This window comes from Watersipora subatra, chromosome 9 (genome assembly GCF_963576615.1).
Source record: "Watersipora subatra chromosome 9, tzWatSuba1.1, whole genome shotgun sequence".
Taxonomy (NCBI): Eukaryota; Metazoa; Bryozoa; class Gymnolaemata; order Cheilostomatida; family Watersiporidae; genus Watersipora; species Watersipora subatra.
In genome coordinates this window covers 61857859-61877603 of record NC_088716.1, presented here as the reverse complement: position 1 = coordinate 61877603, position 19745 = coordinate 61857859, and the positions used below count along the sequence as shown (strand labels likewise).

The 19745-nt window shown below is 35.7% G+C and overlaps 1 protein-coding gene and 1 long non-coding RNA gene across 3 annotated transcripts; both read left to right on the top strand.

Annotated features, from left to right (window-relative positions):
- The first annotated feature begins 2931 nt into the window (after positions 1-2931).
- LOC137404636 (enolase-like) lies at positions 2932-12979 on the top strand. 2 transcript variants are annotated; one of them, XM_068090864.1, is made up of 9 exons: positions 2932-2950; positions 4631-4753; positions 5591-5812; positions 6152-6219; positions 6509-6740; positions 10066-10268; positions 11120-11299; positions 12208-12393; positions 12621-12979. In XM_068090864.1, the coding sequence occupies exons 2-9, from the start codon at positions 4669-4671 to the stop codon at positions 12741-12743; spliced, it is 1299 nt and encodes a 432-aa protein (XP_067946965.1). In that variant the 5' UTR covers positions 2932-2950; positions 4631-4668; the 3' UTR covers positions 12744-12979. The 2 variants fall into 2 exon arrangements, with proteins under 2 accessions (XP_067946965.1, XP_067946966.1); XM_068090865.1 differs by lacking the exon at positions 2932-2950 and having other exon boundaries at positions 4637-4753.
- A 1480-nt stretch (positions 12980-14459) lies between these two features.
- LOC137403581 (uncharacterized) lies at positions 14460-19540 on the top strand. The gene is made up of 3 exons (XR_010979589.1): positions 14460-14594; positions 19128-19239; positions 19413-19540. It is a non-coding gene; the product is annotated as an uncharacterized lncRNA (long non-coding RNA).
- The last annotated feature ends 205 nt before the right edge of the window (positions 19541-19745 follow it).

The following is a 19745-nucleotide window of genomic DNA, read 5'->3' as shown; positions in this document are numbered from 1 at the left end:
CCACAGGCCCTTATATATATATATATATATATATATATATATATATTTATATATATATATATATATATATATATATATATATATATATATATATATATATATATATGTATATATATATACAGTAGATGCAGTATGAACAGTCTCTTGCAATAAAGTGCTCCATCTATATATAAGTCGTTTTCAGTGCTAACAATTTTATCTGATGATTATTGCATGGCAATATGAAACTATTAGTAATAAAGTTGTTTTAAACTTAACTTTAACTTTCATTTTTACCCAATTTTATATATATATATACATATATATATATATATACATATATATATATATATATATATATATATATATATATATATATATATATATATATATATATATATATATATATATATATATATATATATATATATACTCATGCTACAGACAGTACTGTTTCGGCTATTGAAGCCTCATCAGTGCAGCTCAGAGCTAAGGTAAGGGACACAAATCCCATTACCAATGAGAGTTGACTTCCTGCCATGAAACAACTAGGTTGCCTCACAGACTTTAAGAAAGTCAAAGTGCTGGCACCAGAGTGCTCAAATCACAAAAGTGATGAGCTTTGCATATATATACATATACATACATATATATATATATTTATATATATATATATGTATATACATATATATATAATATATATATATTTATATTATATATATATTATATATATACATATATAATTATTAATATTATATATATATAAATTAATATATATAATTTGGTGGGGGTATAGAAGCCAAAAAACCAAATAGTTAAGTGATATAATTGCGTAGCAAGAACTTAAATGAATGTCTGCATGTTGACAATAGCTCGTTACGTTTATTAAGAGTGGCCAGTGATGATCTGTAAATAATATAGAATTTCTCCCATAAGCATAAGTTGCACTTGTTGGAGATAGTGTTGTATGCTTTAGCATGTCGTAGAGTTTCTCATGATGTTATGTAGTTGGTATTATTGTCCTTTAGTGACAATATGTATGTTATATATGTATATATGTATATTTATTTGCTTAATTCAGTAGAGTTTCTCTTAGATGGGTGGTTGAAAGACGCTTTATGGTTTGTGAATCGCGTCGTAAAAGTATTCTCTGTGAGTCCAAAATATGTTTGGTCTGGTGGATTAGTGTTGGTTTGCACAGTAGCCTGGTATATCAATAATGTTTTCAGGCATTCTCTATTCATTCGGCACTCTTCTCTTTTTTTACAGTTGCATGTTCTATCTTCAATTGCGGTATTGGTGGTCAGTATAGTTTTGTTGTGAGCATTGGTGGAGTCTCTTATATTATTTATACATCTCTAGCTAATTTTGATAGTGTTGCTGTTGAATATTTTATGTAGTGGGTGCCTTGTTGTAAATTCCTTCTTGACTAGTTTGATGAGAAGTTTACCAATGTTAGTAGAGACATTATTGCTGTAAGGTGGGTTGTTCCATGTAATTGTTCAGCTTTGTTTGCGACGTCTGTTTTCAGATGTTGATTGCTGTTGTTAATATGTTAGTTGGTAGTCATATCCACTTTTAGTTAGTGCTTCTTAGTAGATATTTGCTGTTTGAAACACTCAGCATCAGATGAAATTGTAGAGAGTCTCTTATTTATGCTTGTTGGGATGTTTCTAATTATGCCAGGTGGATCGTTGGACTCTTCATGGACATACACTGGTCTCTCATTGGGTTTGACGTATGATATGTGGTTACCATTGTCTAGGTTGAGGGTGACATCAAGAAAGTTTACAACTTTCTTTTTAGCATTGATTGTAATCTTTAGTCCATATGGGCTGATTACAACACAGAGATCTTTTTTCATAGATTCTGCATTGCGTGCTGAACCTTCTACTATGCCTAGCCCATAATTTTTGTACAATCTAAAGTTGTTACCATGCTTTGTTGTGATCTGGTGAAATAGAAATGTACCGACCATTTCACAAGTTTCGGCACCGTCGAAACTTCCCATTGTTATGTCAAATAGTTCATCAGCTGATGTTTTTCCCCAGTATTCTCCTTCACTACATAGGATTGATCTTTTGGAGTGTGTGAGGATGTTTCTCCTCTCTCTCTTCCGTACTTTACATAAAATATGCAAAAGTGAAGTTCCATTTTTACATATTTTGTAATTTGGCTCTGATTTATCATTGAGCACTCTATAACGAATATGCAGCATCCACTTCATCATCTTCATGTATATATATATATATATATATATATATATATATATATATATATATATATATATATATATATATATATATATACATATATGTGTATATATACATGTGTATATATATATATAAAATATATATAATATATACATGTATCTACACATTTATATAGGCTATATATATAACTATATTTATATAATTATATATATAACTGAATAACTATATATCTACATGTATATATATACATATATACATTATATATATACTGTATATATTACTTTATATATAAGTAATATATAAGTTTATATCTAAGTAGTATATATACATATTACTTTATTGGCAACAACGATATAGGCTACAGCCCCCATGTGGGGGCTGTATATCATTGTTGGCAATAAGTTCATTTCAATTAAAAATATATAAGTCAATTAGAAAACATATATTGTTTTAATTGACTCAAATATATACAAATACTGCAACAAAGAGAATAATATGTATGATCAATACGTATATAAGGCGGTTTAGCAATTATTTGTTCTTTTTATTTATTCTCTCGGGCGGAGACAACTTCTACTACAAAAACATACCTACCGGTAATGTATATACATCGTGATCGGAAAACATTCTCTTAGACTGTTGCATGTACGTTATTTGAAGTTCGGAGAAATCGATAACAGGAAAAAGCATGAAAAATGTTTCCGGTCATCAAAAATCATAGCCGCTCAGACGCCGGCTACTGCACTACCTTCAGCTGAGTACGCTAAAAAGTATTACGCTAGTTTTTATTATTCAAAAAAGTAATATGCAAATGTTTTGATAACTCATGTAGCAAAAATGGGCATTTATTTGCTTATCGTGCTTTTTAAAAAATCTCTCTCGTGATTTTGTGCACGTACGCATTTACTGATGCTAGTCTGTCACACAAAGTAATCGTCAACTGGCGGGTGCGGTTTCTTTTATGTAATACGTACGTACAAGCGCATGCTTTTTGGCTCAAGTTAGGCTAAATTGGTTTGCTACAAAAAATCGAACGCTGCCATTTGATAGAGATACACTTTGCTAGATAATGATCAATCATGTTGTCCGTTCGTGGTTCATTTGAAACTTTCTGCTGAGAAATTGTGCAGTGATTGAAATTATATTGTGAAATACACAAAATTAAACTCAGTGTAATAGTAAGTCGAATCTGTTTGTGTAGAATTAAAAATAGCGCAAGACGTGTAAAATAAAGTTGTCCTTTATGTTGTAGGCTTAAACCACGTTTTGAAACGTGGTTATTTTGTTTAAAGATAATACTTTATTGCATGATCGTATGTAGAGCGCCTTCTGAGTATTGCCTGGATAAATTTTAAAGGAACGTTTTGGTGGTTTACAGTATCTCACAAATACAAAGTGACTATTTCTGTAATCTTAAAAATCTCATTCACCGAAACATCACTCAGAGTTAATAAATATTAGCGGCAATGGTCACATTGCCGCTAATATTACTTAAATGTGATCATTGGCAATATATGGCATTACGCACTAATTAACTAATTATAACTTTATATCAGCTTTCTGTTAAACTAGTTTGTAGATTTAAAAAATTATTTTAAAATGTTTCACACTGGTTATTACAAGTAGCAAACATTGTTAATTCTAGTTGCTCAAAAAATGATGATAAACAGTGATTTTAACCATATTTTATTGTTTTTATTATTGAGTTATTTGTTTTGCTAATAAATACATTAGGTTGACTTGCTTTACGTAACTAAGCTCGCATACTTCAATATGCTTTTAAAGTAATCAGCAACTGCAATGTGAGCTTTTTGCTTAAAAGTGTGATGCCTAAGCTTATTAGTTTTGGTATGGTAGCTGCTAGTGAATGGAAGGCAGTTGGTGAAGTTGTGGTTTGTCAGCAACATTGTAAAAGTATGGTGCATACCAAGTACACACTAAAATCACATTTTGGTTAGTTAAGCTAATAACTGATAACCATCTTTAGCAGCGCTAAATATTTTACTATAAGGCTAAGAAAAAGAATAGCCTTTTGTAAAAAAAACATTTATTAGCAAGTTTATAAATATCACAGATGTGTTGTTACTAGGCATGCTTAGTTTTGATGTTATTAACTTCTTCAAAATCAGATAATCCTTCCTAATTGCCTTGACCTTCATCTACCTATATATGCTCGAAGCAGACACTAATCAAGGAGCTCTACCCCAAATAAAACCAAAATAAAAGCTCTTCAGACATTCAGTGTTAAACCCAAACCCATTGCATCATGTTACCAAGTCTTATTTCTGTTTTACCTTAGATGTATGTTAGCCAATTAATTGATTATATTCAATTGATTATAATAAAGGGAAAAAAATTCTAGTTCGTATGCTTACAAATTTCTACGCTTTGTGTATCTTTGTTACTATATGATTTCATGTTTTACTGTTGTTATAGAGAGTATCTTTTACTACCTGTGATCAAAGAAAATCTCATTATGTCAATTTCCAAAGTACACGCGAGGCAGATCTTTGATAGTCGAGGGAACCCCACTGTGGAGGTGGATCTCTATACGGACCAAGGTGCGGCGTTCGTTATTTTAATAATTATCAATGTTTTCTATTCTTCACACATTTGCCATATCTTCTGTACAGAAATGTTCATGCAATGACTCATGTAAATGCCAGTCATGGCACACTAGTTGTTATTAGTTAGTTATGGATATCATGAATGTTTGATTAATAAACTCTGTCTAAACTTTGCAAACTAGCCTAACTTCATGTTGTTAGTGTAGGTTATGTAAGCAGGCTATAGATGATTGTTCAGTTTTAAGCATACGGTGCACTAAACAATCATAAAGTAATCTACTATGTTTTGGTGCATTTTTAGCCCATTTTTCATTGTTTTCATCTAGTCTAGTGAAAATTAGCTGGTGACTGGTGGAAACCAGAAATATCAGATCCTATCTTCTACATGCTCCTCACTCACACCTCATCTTTCATCGTATCATCTGTTTTGGCCTCATTCCCTTACTATACCCTCCTCTCTGTCCTCTCTCTATATCTTGTGAAATCCTTAACCTATTAGAGTCTCTGCTTTGTGAAGATCACCATCATGAACATTTTTCCCGTCCAGTTGTTTCATTGCATCATCTTCTTCAAATGTTAGTGGTCATTTTATCATTGAACACAGGCAGCAATGATAAAATAGCTGTTTTGTACATTAGGATGTCCATGTTGGTAGTGATGCTCGCACCACAATAAGCTCCATTTTTTATAGCTCTCTGCTATTCGGTAACTCAAGCATTCAGTTACTCAATCATCAAACAGCTATTGAATTTTACTTTGTTGGATTTAGTCTCAATTTAGTTGTCGACATCTTTAGTTAGCATGTGTAGAGCAGTGATATGTGTTTCCTAGGCATGTTCAGGGCTGCTGTGCCCTCCGGTGCGTCAACTGGTATTTATGAGGCCGTAGAACTTAGAGACGGTGGCTCCGCTTATCACAAGAAAGGCGTGAGCAAGGCTGTTGCTAATGTGAATGACATCATAGCGCCAGCGCTCTTGCAGAAGGGATTCAACGTAACTCAGCAAAAGGAAATTGATGAGTTCATGATACAGCTTGATGGCACGGATAATAAGGGTATGGAAGTCTTTGTAGCTCTAGCTTTCAACTTTATGGATCTTCATAGGAGCAATAATCCTTCATTGTACATTGTACATTGTACATCCTTCATTGTATCCTTCTGTGTACAGTTATTACTCCTATTCAAATTTTGGGGCATCAATTTTTTCATTCGCACACTAAATATTTTGTAAAATGATATTGGAACATAGCCTTGGAACAGCATCTATATCGTTAATACTACTCAGTAGTTGCTGATTCTGGTAATGTTCCAGTTGAACTGCTTCTAACTTATAGCTTATCTCCCCTGCTCTGTTCTACTTCTAACTTTAACCCTATAATTATAAACTGTTTTAGGCAAGTTGGGGGCAAATGCTATCTTAGGAGTGTCTCTGGCGGTGTGCAAAGCAGGAGCTTCTAACAAGGTGACTAAGTTTCTTTGTACTGCTGCCGTTGTCAGAATGTATATTATATGTTGTAGTAGGTGGTACTCTGCATGGAGCTTCATAGATCTAGGTACTCTGAATTAAGTGATTCGTTGTAATCTTCGCAAGAGATATGTATGTACACACTCGTATGCTTGCTTTTACACTGTTCACAATCACACACTGGTGATGCACTGTTTACCGTTATCTTATTGGTTATTGAAACATTCTTACAATTGCGTTTGTTTGGTTTTGTCTCAAAATCACTTTGCATGGTTTGTGTTCTCAGGGCAAACCACTCTACCAGTACATCGCTGAGCTTGCAGGAAAATCAAGCGTCATACTCCCTGTTCCCGCTTTCAATGTTATTAATGGAGGCAGCCATGCTGGTAATGCTCTAGCCATGCAGGAGTTCATGATTTTACCTACTGGTGCTAGCAGCTTTTCGGAGGCCATGAAGATGGGATCAGAAACGTATCACCACCTGAAAGCTGTGATCAAAAAGAAGTATGGACAAGATGGTAGGTTGTTAGTGAATCAGTACAGTCATACCTCGACTCATAAGTGCCCCAACATACCAGAAAATCAAAATACGAGTAGAATTTCGAACAAGCTTCTTCCTTGAGATCGGAGTAGTTTTTGAAATATGAGCATATGAGGCAATTCTCGATGGGATGGCCATCGTATGGCCATGTATGCAAGAGACTGCTTTCGAGAACAGCATCGCTCGGTCTTTCTCCTTCAATAAGTTTGAAAAAACATTGTGAAAGGTTGGCTAAAATTTATAGTGAACGCGAGGCAAAAAGCGCTTAATCAAAAACAGATAATAAAAAATAAGGACGACAAAATTAAAGTAAGTTGAGTAAAAGATAAACACTTAGCTTCATTTCTGTTAAATTCAAAGTTTCTGTTACGTAGCGTCACATAAGCTTAAGGCGTGGTCACACGAGCACCGAACTGACGTAGGTTCGGAGGCTGGTTCGGTTCGAGGCACACGTCACACGGCATCCCATGTCACTTCGCTTCCTAGATACCATACGTATAAAGATAGGACACTGTTTCATTGGTAGTTTTTATGTATTTGAGTTAAATATTTCTATTGTAAACAAAAAGCTTTGAGGAACAATTATAAATTATAATTACACAGCAGATTTATCAGAAGATCGTTCAACTGCTCAAAATAAATCACTCGATATAAAGATTTTGCCAACCCTTCCCATCAACATAATTATATTTTTTATTAACATATGAATGTTTTTCTATGCTGAGTACATAACAAACAAAAACAGTCTTTATCATAGTACTATGGCTTTACATAAATAAATCAGTCAACGATACTTCATCAGGATGAATATGACACATTACTTAATTCTACACAAAAGAAAAGCACAACCATTCTCTTACATTTATGCAAAACTTAAGTGCAACATCTTACATTTATGCAACACAATCACAAGTCCGGGTGAGCCTTGTCGTAAATTGATTCATGTTGTTTATTTAACGAAATAAAAGTATTGTACCATCTCTGTTTTAATTTTGCTCACACGCACGTAAGGAGAAATGTGGCGCGTGCTCGCTAGAATTTTAACCAGCCAATAAGAGCAAGGGTTCGGCCACGAAATTTCGAGTAGGACCGAAATGGTTCGTTTCGGCCAGAAATGTCTTTGGCCAAACTTTTTACAGCTGACAGCCACGTCGTTTTGCGTCATTTAGTTCAGTTCGGCGCTCGTGTGACCACCCCTTTAGTGTACTCTCAGACTGCCATTGACCACTACGTATGTCTTGAAGGTAAAACCTTACAGTGATGTACATAGTAATATTACATTTTATTCAACTAAATAGGTATTTGGTACTATGTTAGCGTAGGTACTGAATTACAACAACTAAAAACACGTTTTTCTACCGTAATATTATGTTGTGTTTTTTTCATAGTAAGGTAACGGATTAATTTGTATTTAGTTGTTTTGTATAGGAAATATTGTCTTGAGACCCGAGTAAATTGACATACGAGCTCAGCCCCAAAATGCATGGAGCTTGTATGTCAAAGTAGGGCTGTACTCTCTACACTGTATAATTTACAGTCAAACCCTCACTTTACGATCACCTCTACAATCGAATCTTTCAACATCCAACCTAAAGTTTTAGTTATTTGTCTCCACTTGCTAAGTGATTTCCAGCATATGTCTGAAATTTCTTGGAGCATTATGATTTGGACAAAAAAATAGTAAAATTCAAAATTAAATCTTCGAAATAAACGAGTCTTTAAAGAATAGAGAACGCATAATATTATTATGCTTTATTAGTTATCTTGAGGTGTTGAATGATGTTCTAAAAAAAGAATCAAGGAGATTGACCCACTAGAAGCTGAGATATAGCCAGCCAAACACAGGTCTACCTAATAAAGAATCAGAGGAAAACCCTTCGAAAATCCCGAAAACTGTGACGTATAAAATCGACTTAATGTTCATGTGCCGGAGTTGTCCACCCTTACTGCCGTTACGTATAATGATTGTTTTGGCTACGAGATGTGAAAAGCTTCTCGCGATAGTAAATAATTTACAGACTAGCTCTGGTTTCTCAGGAAAATCAAGCAAACATTGTGTGGTAAAGGCATTTGCCCACAACCCCTCGCCGTGATTTGTCAAAACAGAAGAGCATATTTTAACTATTGTGCTTCAAATTTTAACTCGATCTCCACGGATATGCTCCGAAGATCCTCTGTTCAACGAACGGCGCGTGTATAGTCTATATGCGACATCCGCGATTGCAAGTCGATTGCAAGTCGTTTAGAATAAGAAATGAGAATGTGAATTTTTGTTCATTCATCATTTTTCTATTGTGTATCTACTGCAGCATTTAGTTGATTTTCATGATTATCGTCACTATTAACAGACTGTAAGTTCACTACAGCCATAATCTTAAAAAGAATAACTTGACCGTGCTGCTCTTGCTGTAAAAAAGAAAATGATAACTTTTGATTTGATTTTTCTATTGATCTATTATCTTATCTATGATTATTTTTTATGATTAATATTATAATCATAATGCATATTATACAAAATAATAATATAACTGCGTATAGAATAAATGATGTAACTAATATAATTTGTAGAAAGTGATAGCAGAAAGTTGCGAAATAATAGATGCGTGTAATTATTTTATTCTAAAACTAATCTACACGTCAGAGGGACTGGTTCGGAATTCTCAGAGCAATGATTGTTAGGCCCAATTTGATTGTTCTATACTTCCAGGGATTAAACCAATTAAAACGCCGTGATTGTTAAAGGAGAGCGCATTAGTTGGCTTAATTGACCAATGGCACACAAGTCGATTTCATACGTCATATATTGATGACTACCAAAACACTTATGTTTTTTGGTAGACCTGTGTTTGGCTGGCTATATCTCAGCTTCTGGTTGGTCAATCTCCTTGATTCTTTTTTTAGAACATCAGTCAACACCTCAAGATAAATAATAAAGCATAAAAATATTATGCTTTCTCTATTCTTTAAATAAAGTTAGGTTAGACTATAATCTGTGTAAGGCCATGTGTATTGCGTTATATGTATATGAGTATGTAATCCAATGTACAATGGTCTCAGAATGATAAGCAAATATCGGAACAAATTGTCTTTATATGTTTAGTTTTCTTGTACTTTTAATGTTGAGCTCTTTTTAAACTTTGCTTTGCTGGCTAACTTGTGTATCAACTATGTAATTCAGTTCACCCATTTGTACAGTAAATCCCTCTGGCCAATGACATGGCAGTGTAAACAGATAGTCATCTATATCCTGTTCTTATTACGCAGCCTCAGATAGTCTTCCACGTTGTGTTCTTATTACGCAGCCTGTAATGTGGGTGATGAGGGCGGTTTCGCTCCCAACATCCTTGACAACTTTGAAGCCCTCAATCTTCTCATGGAGGCCATAGACAAAGCTGGCTACAATGGGAAAATCCAAATTGGAATGGATGTGGCTGCCAGTGAGTTTTGCAAGGATGGCAAATATGACCTCAATTTCAAGGACAAATCCACGGACCCCTCTACCTATGTGAGTCACAGTTGCTCAACTAAAGGGTATCGCTACTTCGCTTATGTTCACTAAAGCAACATGTTCAACGAAGGACCTTGATTTCACACCTATAAGAAATCAGGGATTGTAAAAAGTTATTTTCATCGTGTCTACCCAAATCATCTATATAGTTTTTTATGCATTGATTTATTTCGAAGTTCTTTTTTAATGTACGTGCACCGGGCGTTACTAAATTTTAATCTGTCTGGTGGTAATTCAGTAGTGCCACATTACAGCTAATGTTAGCTGTAAATTACACATACATCATGCAGTGCCTATGTATAGGCTATAGTCGGATGTTATGTTTTGATTTTAATTCACTTATTTTAGGCCATAAATATTGCTTTCATACAGACTTTTTATCATATATGGTGGGTATGACTGAGTCTTGTTGATCTGCTGACTGCAACGCTGACTATAATGCTGACACTCTTTTATTACGATATCATCCAGAATTAAAGATAATGCTACACGCTATGACTGACATTTAATCGCAGCATTAAAATGTGCCTGTTGTTTGGATATTTGTCGAGCCTTATCAGTTAGTGATGACTTTACTGGGTCTCATATAGTATCCTATGTGTGTAGGCAAAGCTTAGCTGCCATGATAAAGAACGCACAACCCTGCATATACAACCCTGCATATTCAGCGTTTTATTACTATGTTGTCTTTTCCATACACGAACTATGTGGACGGTCATTTTCCATCCAGTAGTATTGCTATTTCCTCTTTCTTTATGTCAAGTAAATGCAACAACATATTTGTCACATTAATAAATACTGATTGTTGGTTGAGGCTGGCAAAGGTTTATATGCTCTTGTTATTACAGCTGGAGTCGGACAAGTTGGCAGATGTCTACCGTGACATGGTGTCCAAGTACCCCATCGTCTCCATCGAAGATGCCTTTGATCAGGATGATTGGAGCGCCTGGTCTGCATTCACCGGCAGCGTCAGCATTCAGGTGGTTGGCGATGATCTGACCGTTACTAATCCTAAGAGAGTGCAACAGGTGAGCATCGTGAGATGGCGAGGTCACATGATCATAAGTCATGTGACCTTGTGAGTTCATGGCTACCTCGTCAGTTCATGGCTACCGCGTCGGTTCATGGCTACCTCGTCGTTTCATGGCTACCTCGTCGGTTCATGGCTACCTCGTCGGTTCATGGCTACCTCGTCGGTTCATGGCTACCTCGTCGGTTCATGGCTACCTCGTCGGTTCATGGCTACCTCGTCAGTTCATGGCCACCTCGTCGTTTCATGGTTACCTCGTCGGTTCATGGCTACCTCGTCGGTTCATGGCTACCTCGTCGGTTCATGGCTACCTCGTCGGTTCATGGCTACCTCGTCGGTTCATGGCTACCTCGTCAGTTTATGGCTACCTCGTCAGATCATGGCTACATTGTCAGTTCATGGCTACTTCGTCAGTTCATGGCTACCTCATCAGTTCATGGCTACCTCATCAGTTCATGGCTACCTCATCAGTTCATGGCTACCTCATCAGTTCATTCCTACCTCATCAGTTCTTGGCTACCTCATCAGTTCTTGGCTACCTCATCAGTTCATGCCTACCTCATCAGTTCATGCCTACCTCATCAGTTCATGCCTACCTCATCAGTTCTTGGGTACCTGCAGTCTTAGTGCGGCTACATTGGTTACTGCAGTCCAATGAATTTAGCCACCGAATGGTGCTTGCTAGATATTACATATTACTAATATCAGATAGATATTTATGCATGAGGCTTCTGTATTATCATATGTATAACATAGACATCTACACAGCATCCACGCTGTAGTCAACTTCTTGGACGTAACAAAGAAATTTATATGTCACAAAATGGTATCCTCTTATTCTCCATAACAAAATGTTTTTCATGCTGCGTTGTGGTATAGTCATTCTAACAACTGTAATCACTTTAGGCTATTGATGAGAAATCCTGCAACTGCCTCTTGCTCAAGGTCAACCAGATTGGCTCCGTTACCGAATCCATCAACGCTTGCCTTCTTGCCCAGCAAAATGGGTGGGGTGTGATGGTATCTCATAGGTCAGGGGAGACAGAGGACACAACAATAGCTGATCTTGTAGTTGGTCTCTGCACAGGCCAGGTTGGTGTAGGTCTGATATGAAGGTTGGACAACTCCTTACTGGTATAGTTGCAGCTAGCTCTGTATATGTATGTTCACAGTTGGCAATATTATTTATTGTCATTCCGTTGTATGTTTAGCTCTATGTAGATGGATATGATATGGAAATATTCCTGTTACACTCCTCAAAGCTTACAAATTTTTATTGCTGTATCTATTGGTAAGGCTTTTAAAAAATTATTTTGCAGATCAAAACTGGTGCACCTTGCCGATCGGAAAGGGTTGCCAAATACAACCAACTTTTGAGAATTGAAGAGGAGCTGGGAGAGAATGCAAAGTTTGCTGGCACTTCATTCCGACGCCCTCAATAATTCAATCTGGTTGTTTGATTGTCTAAGTGTTCGTGTAATAAGACGGCGTAGTCAGTGTTTATTGGTGTTCTTCCTTCTGTCTAGTTTTGGTCTCAGGTTGGCCCTGCTGGCTGTGCTATGACTGCTCTCAATGAGATTGCTTGGCCGGATTTTCTAGTTATGTTTATGTACTTTGTATGTGACAAATATATTTTTCCAGTTACATATCTACATTATTAAATTATTCTTATGTTGTGCATGCTGTCTAATTCTTTGGCATCTAACATATCCTGTTGCTATTTTGAATAGGAATGATTTTTTGTTCGCGAGTAAACAACAAGATTTTTGTGCAAATATATATATACAAATGAGATCAAATAATGCAGATGATGGGAAGTAAGTAGTCACTAATCAGCGGGCCATGAGTAGCCAGGCTTACCTAGTTATAACATTCTACAAGCACGGCCAACTACAAGTGGCAACGCCTAAAACAAAATACTGACTGTATGCTTTAGTTAAGCTTATTCATAAATATTTTTTCCTATTTGTTATCTCAGTTGTTCTCGCCTTTGCCAGTTATTCAAAAAATTATGCCAGAAGGAGTCTACAGTACTATGCACATCAGGGCTGTATTGTCCAAAGAAAAAGTGGTCAGGAGACTGTCAATTAGTAGTTACCAGAGGCCCGAATCGGTCATGCGGATAGGGTCAGGGAGTGGGGCTGAAGCGCCCTCCCAAAGAAGGGGGGTTCGGGGGCCCTCCCCCGAGAGAATTTTGAGAATTAAGAGCAAAATTAGAGCATTTTAAAGCGTATCTCATATTATTTAAGATGGATATCCAGGTCCTGCCAAGATGAGTCATTTCAAGTCTTGCAAAGAGAGCTAGCTACAGAATTACATGGTTTTGAGTTGTAACCATATATGTATATTTACATTTATGTTCATAAATATACATACATGTACATTTGTATATAAAATATTGATTGTTATAGCTTGACACTTGTCTTTTAAAAAGCTCTTCTTCCGTCAATGAGTTCCATGGCAGAAATCTTTCACAACTGATTCTGTATCTATATCAACATCTTTATATATGTGTAATATTAGAAGATTATTTAGACAGTCTGCCCTATGGTGTTCCTCATCGATGTTTGGATTCGCTTCAATGCAGAAAAGTATCTCTCGCCTACCGCATTGGTGGCAGGCAAAGCCAATACTAGATTAGTCAGCCTCTCTACTTCATCGCTAGTAGCGCTAGAGCGCTAGGTAATTAGTTGTTGGAAATTCCAAGCGAATGAGCTTAGACTGAAATTCTTACTAATTAGCCGCCGAAGATCACTAAAAGGTTGGGGCGACTCAGCTGCCCAGCTGCCTCAGGGAATACGGACCTGAGAATTTTAGTGTCACGTAATGACTTCCATTGTTTACACTATGCCGTGTTCACAATTTCCGAGATTTTGACAGAAGAAAAGTACTCCGGATGGTTCCGGAGTCTCCTAATAGGACAATACAGTACTGATGCACATTATGTACACCGAACTCTAAAGCATGTTCCGATTAGATTGATGTAAGCGAGGCTAGTTCAGGGTTGTATTCCCTCAACGTTGGTCATTTTGACGAAGGACAATAATGGAGCAGCTATAACCTAGTTTGAGAGTATACCTTAATACGAAGACCTGCAAGCGCCCCTCAATATATCGGCGCTTGAAGCAAAAGACGGCTTTTATGATTTTTACATGTGCTGACTTTTTGTGTTGTTTCACATTCCAAGGATCAGTAACCTGCTAAGGAAGCGCAGTGTTCTTAAAGGTCGAACGTTTTTCAGACTAGTCACATTTGTGTGGCAAAGGTTTTTAAAGTGGATTTAATCTTTGAAAGTAAGGAGTTCTTAGCACGAAGTATTGAAATTTAGAATTTATTCTTCACAGCATCCTCCATTGTAACAACCCTATGCTAAGCGTAATTATGCTGTCAAGCCATTTGCTTGTTTTGAATTTATTTTTGCTGCTTTAATACACAACCATCATCTCTTAACGAATACATTAATATGCATTTATGGACGGTGCTAGAAACGGAAGTGTAACCTAATTCGCTTTTAGTGGTTTATTTTTCTTGAAACTGTCTAATAATAGATAAGCATACCTGCCAACTCTCACGCATTGGGCGTGAGACTCACGCAATCACCCCAAAGAAAAAATGAAAATGCGTGAGAGATGCGTGAGATTTTTGCCCCAATTTCCATAATTTTATATATACTATCATTGATACATCAATTGCCCTAAAACCAAATCTCACACATTGCCCCACTCTTGGGTTGGCAGGCCTGTGGATAAGCTCTCACACACAATATAATTTATTACAAATACATTGACTAGCAGTTTATGGCACATCATTTTCATTAAACAAGTAATAATGAAACATAATAAGATTCAAAGCTGTAATGAATTTATATACTCGTGTAGTCTTCAGGTTCAACTTGTTGACATTCTAAACTGTAGACAACCAAACATTTTTAAAATTCTAATTTAAAAGTTAAATATTTTGATTTTAAGATACGATATGGCAAACCGACATTCCAAGTTAGTTTCTCTGCAATACAAATAAATAGTGTTTGGTGTAGAAAACCATATTCAAGGATCAATTATATGCAATGCTCAATTGAATAAGAGCTGTATAATGATTGTTTTGAGCAGTTTGTAACATCACTATTGTAATGATCACTATGTGATCTGATGACTGACAGTATCACATGTATGGAAGGATTCAAGTTTATTTAGAGAAACTCAAAGAATCTAAGTGAAATCATGTCTGCCCAGAACCATGACTCCGAGCGCATGCTCATGCGCATGCCTAATTGACATATTGTATAATCCTAAATATACACAGGAGCCTATAACAACTATGACTTAAGTTGTACTTGCTGTTAAAATTTTGCAGCAGCTGTGAATTGTGAGAGCAGTTTATGCTTTTTGTAGCAGCATCTTTTATCCTGCCAAAATGCTATCTTCAATGTCTGACACTAAAAAATTTTAGCTTCTGCCACAATGGAGTAGGCCTATAGCATCCATATCCAAACCTCATTAAAAATTCAAAGTTTATAAGTACCTTGATACCTTATAAGTACCTAAGATTATAAGTACCTTGCGTGTTGATGTGATAACAATAGAGAATAACATGTTGTAAATTAGTGTACATAATTAAATAATTGAAGGAATTCAATCGTTATGTGAAATTGGACTAAATGACTAATGGGTATTGTTGGCATCGGGCGTTTAACATCTTGGTAAAAAACAAATTGGAAAATGTACTTAAAGACAGTTTTATACTGCTGTCTGTCATTGGAAGTTGCTTTACATGCATTCAAGGCCTCTTTTGTAGTTTGATAGAATAAATTTTGTATATCTTTAGTTTTGTTAATTATATGACCAAGCCTCATCAAAAAGAAATGACTTTGAAAAGTCAGATCTAACTTTTATTGCTACAGCTGATGCAATTGGTGCTGTGAATAACAAATAAACTTACAGATGCTAAAGCCATGTGGCGGCATCTCACCGGTTTATCAAGAATAGATCAGATTGTTACCTTTATATAACACAGCAATACAATAATTTTGTAAAAATGTTTCACTACCTATTCAAGCTGTTTTTAGCTGAGCTTTAATTGCTCTATGAAACAGCTGCAGCAGATTTTATTTGTTAAAATTAGTTGAAGATTAATTATAAATACTTTAAATTAAAGGCATAGTCATTGCAGATGTTTTGCTCCAAAGCTGAGTTCTAAGAAAGCCCATTTTTCAAAAGACCTTCCTTCTTATTTTAATTAATGAGAGACTATTGGACGAGTTTTATGATTTTTTAAGGATTTGCTCTACGCAAGAGTATAAATTTTGAAATGAAACATTACATCTAGAAAAAATTTAAAAATTCACAACTTAGAGGTGGCAAGTTTGTTGCCTATCATTTAGCAACTATTATAACTTGTACATTAGTCTTACATTTAAAATATTTTCACCTTTTGGCTACACGCATAGCGTACCCGCACCAGGTAGTATAATATTAACTGTAGTGCAGTATCTGTTCCGCACCAGACAGTATAATATAAACTGTAGCGCACGATCTGTTCCACACCAGACAGTATAATATAAACTGTAGTGCAGTATCTGTTCCACACCAGACAGTATAACATAAACTGTAGTGCACCATCTGTTCCGCACCAGACAGTATAATATAAACTGTAGCGCACGATCTGTTCCACACCAGACAGTATAATATAAACTGTAGTGCAGTATCTGTTCCACACCAGACAGTATAACATAAACTGTAGTGCACCATCTGTTCCGGACCAGACAGTATAATATTAACTGTAGTGCAGCATTTGTTCCACACCAGGCAATATAATATTAACTGTAGTGCAGTATCTGTTCTACACCAGGTAGTATAATATTAACTGTAGTGCAGTATCTGTTCCACACCAGGTAGTATAATATTAACTGTAGTGCAGTATCTGTTCCATACCAGGTAGTATAATATTAACTGTAGTGCAGCATTTGTTCCACACCAGGCAGTATAATATTAACTGTAGTGCAGTATCTGTTCTACACCAGGTAGTATAATATTAACTGTAGTGCAGTGTCTGTTCCGCACCAGATAGTATAATATTAACTGTAGTGCACCATCTGGTCCACACCAGGTAGTATAATATTAACTGTAGTGCAGTGTCTGTTCCGCACCAGGCAGTATAATATAAACTGTAGTGCAGTATAATATTAACTGTAGTGCAGTATCTGTTCTACACCAGGTAGTATAATATTAACTGTAGTGCAGTATCTGTACCACACTAGGTAGTATAATATTAACTGTAGTGCAGTATCTGGTCCACACCAGGTAGTATAATATAAACTGTAGTGCAGCATAATATTAACTGTTGTGCAGTATCTGTTCCTTTTAAGCTTAATTGAAGTCGATTAGCTATCCATCTTAAAATGAACCTGTAATATTGTGTTACAATGCAGTTGTAGTCGTAGTCAAATACTTCATATATATTTACTTTACAAGATATTCAAGCACTATTCCAACAATATCTTCAACAATATCAATGGCTTTTATTATAAATTTTCATGAAGGTATGTTTTTGTCCAAGCTTACTTGAAAACTATTTTCCACAAGTTTAAGACCATTATAAACATATACACATAACGTAAAACTTCTAATTGAACGCCACCTCTATTTAACCTTCGCTCTGAGAGAAGGGTTGAAAATTAAAGCGCCACTCTCTAATTGAATACCACCTCTATTTGATCACCACCTTAACAATCTTTGATCTTTACGAACCAATAATATCGGCTGGTCAATGAAAAGGTGTCCACAAAATTGTATTAATAATGAATCGTTTAACATCAATAACTATCAATTCTCTCGTTGTCAAACTCTAAAGCTTTTAGAAGGTTACGTTTAGCATTTGTGCTAAATGCAATGCGCTAAAGTTTTGCTCTGCCAAAAAATTGTTTGGACGCTAATATCGATTAGCTATGCAGTACAGAAGAAGAGTTGAGGTCAGATGACATTATGAAAGGTATTGGACAACCAGAAGGTGATCATTCCATCAAAAGCAGCAATCAGAATGCAGCGATTCGAGCAAACCATGCAAATTTTTCTTTTAAAAACCTTAAATTTTGTCTCTGCATGTAATATAACTGTGGTTCGTTTATGATACTTGTTCATGACTATATATTTATAGCATGTGATAGATTATCATTATATAACTTATAAATTTGCAGACTTATGGCGTATTATTAAAAGCATTGTTGCGGCTATCCTAACACGGCTTACAATGGATCAATGCTTATAACTCATCTTTTATTGCACATAAAAAAACCAGTTCTAGCTGCAAACTGTAGCAAACATATCATTGAGTGCAATGAGCTTTTTTGCAACACTGTTAAATATAGATATAAGATAAAAATATGTTTTCAGATTTAGAATGAAATAAAAATGGAAAGCTCCAACAATTTGCAAAGCAGTACACAGGCTATAATATAATCACAGATTAATTGCTAGCAATAGATATCAACTGGTAAAGATATTTCTTGGTTTCTCAATGCATATTTATTAAGAGATCTTTGACAAGTTGGAGTTTTGTTTGCAGAGTTGTTGCATCAAAAAGGTTTAATATCGCTTCACCGGAAGGAGAGGGCAAAATATAGGCAACATTCGCTTCGCCCGTAAAAGGGCTAAATTTACCTTCCCAAAATTCTGATGAGGCATTTGAAAAATACAATGCCAGCCTTCATTTGAACGCCCTTCCGATTGACCGCCAGTATAGAGGAAGGATTAAGAAATAGAGTGCCATAGCATTCAATTATAGGTTTTACGGTAAATACATATATATTAACAGTTGCATTAATGTCACAGTTTTTGAAGATGAAGAGAGTAAAAACGAGCTGGTCATCATGTCCTCAGTGCAACGTGATTGTTAGTGACCGATTCCTCAAAAGACATGAAAAGGATCATCCCATGAACACAGGTGAGCCTAACTATACAATATTATTTATGATTCACTACATATAAACTGAGTTTACAAAGTTCACCGAATTCATCGCAGTTATTTTCCTTTGTTCCAAATTGTTAATTATATGAACCTTTGCAACATGCTAGACTAATTATTGATTATAAAATACGCATATTTACATATTACAGAGTTGAGCATCAGCTCACCCAGCTCTGGTTTCCACCAGCCTGGAACTCCTCAAACACCAATTAAAAATTCAGAATATGGCTTCTTTGCTGAAGGAAACCTGCATGCTGTGATCGCTTCATCTAAGCTTGAGTCTGGTACGCTGGCCTGTTGCAGTTTTGCTAACCATATTGGTACACTAAATTGAATATGGCTGCACCTCACTAGCTCTTACATTTTTTTGTAATGTTGAATAGATACATGTATGAGTGCTTTGTGGCAAGGGTGAGGCTGCAAGGGTGGGTTGACTTTGTCTTGATGTGACCTCTTAGGTTCATAGTTAGCTGAGAATGTCC

What these genes read in the sequence shown, in the direction of transcription:
- LOC137404636 (XM_068090864.1), top strand. Translation starts at nt 4,669, where the DNA reads ATGTCAATTTCCAAAGTACACGCGAGGCAGATCTTTGATAGTCGAGGG. An exon ending in GGATCTCTATACGGACCAAG is followed by an intron (nt 4,754 to 5,590) that starts GTGCGGCGTTCG and finishes TGTGTTTCCTAG; the next exon opens with GCATGTTCAGGGCTGCTGTG. An exon ending in ATCCTAAGAGAGTGCAACAG is followed by an intron (nt 11,300 to 12,207) that starts GTGAGCATCGTG and finishes TAATCACTTTAG; the next exon opens with GCTATTGATGAGAAATCCTG.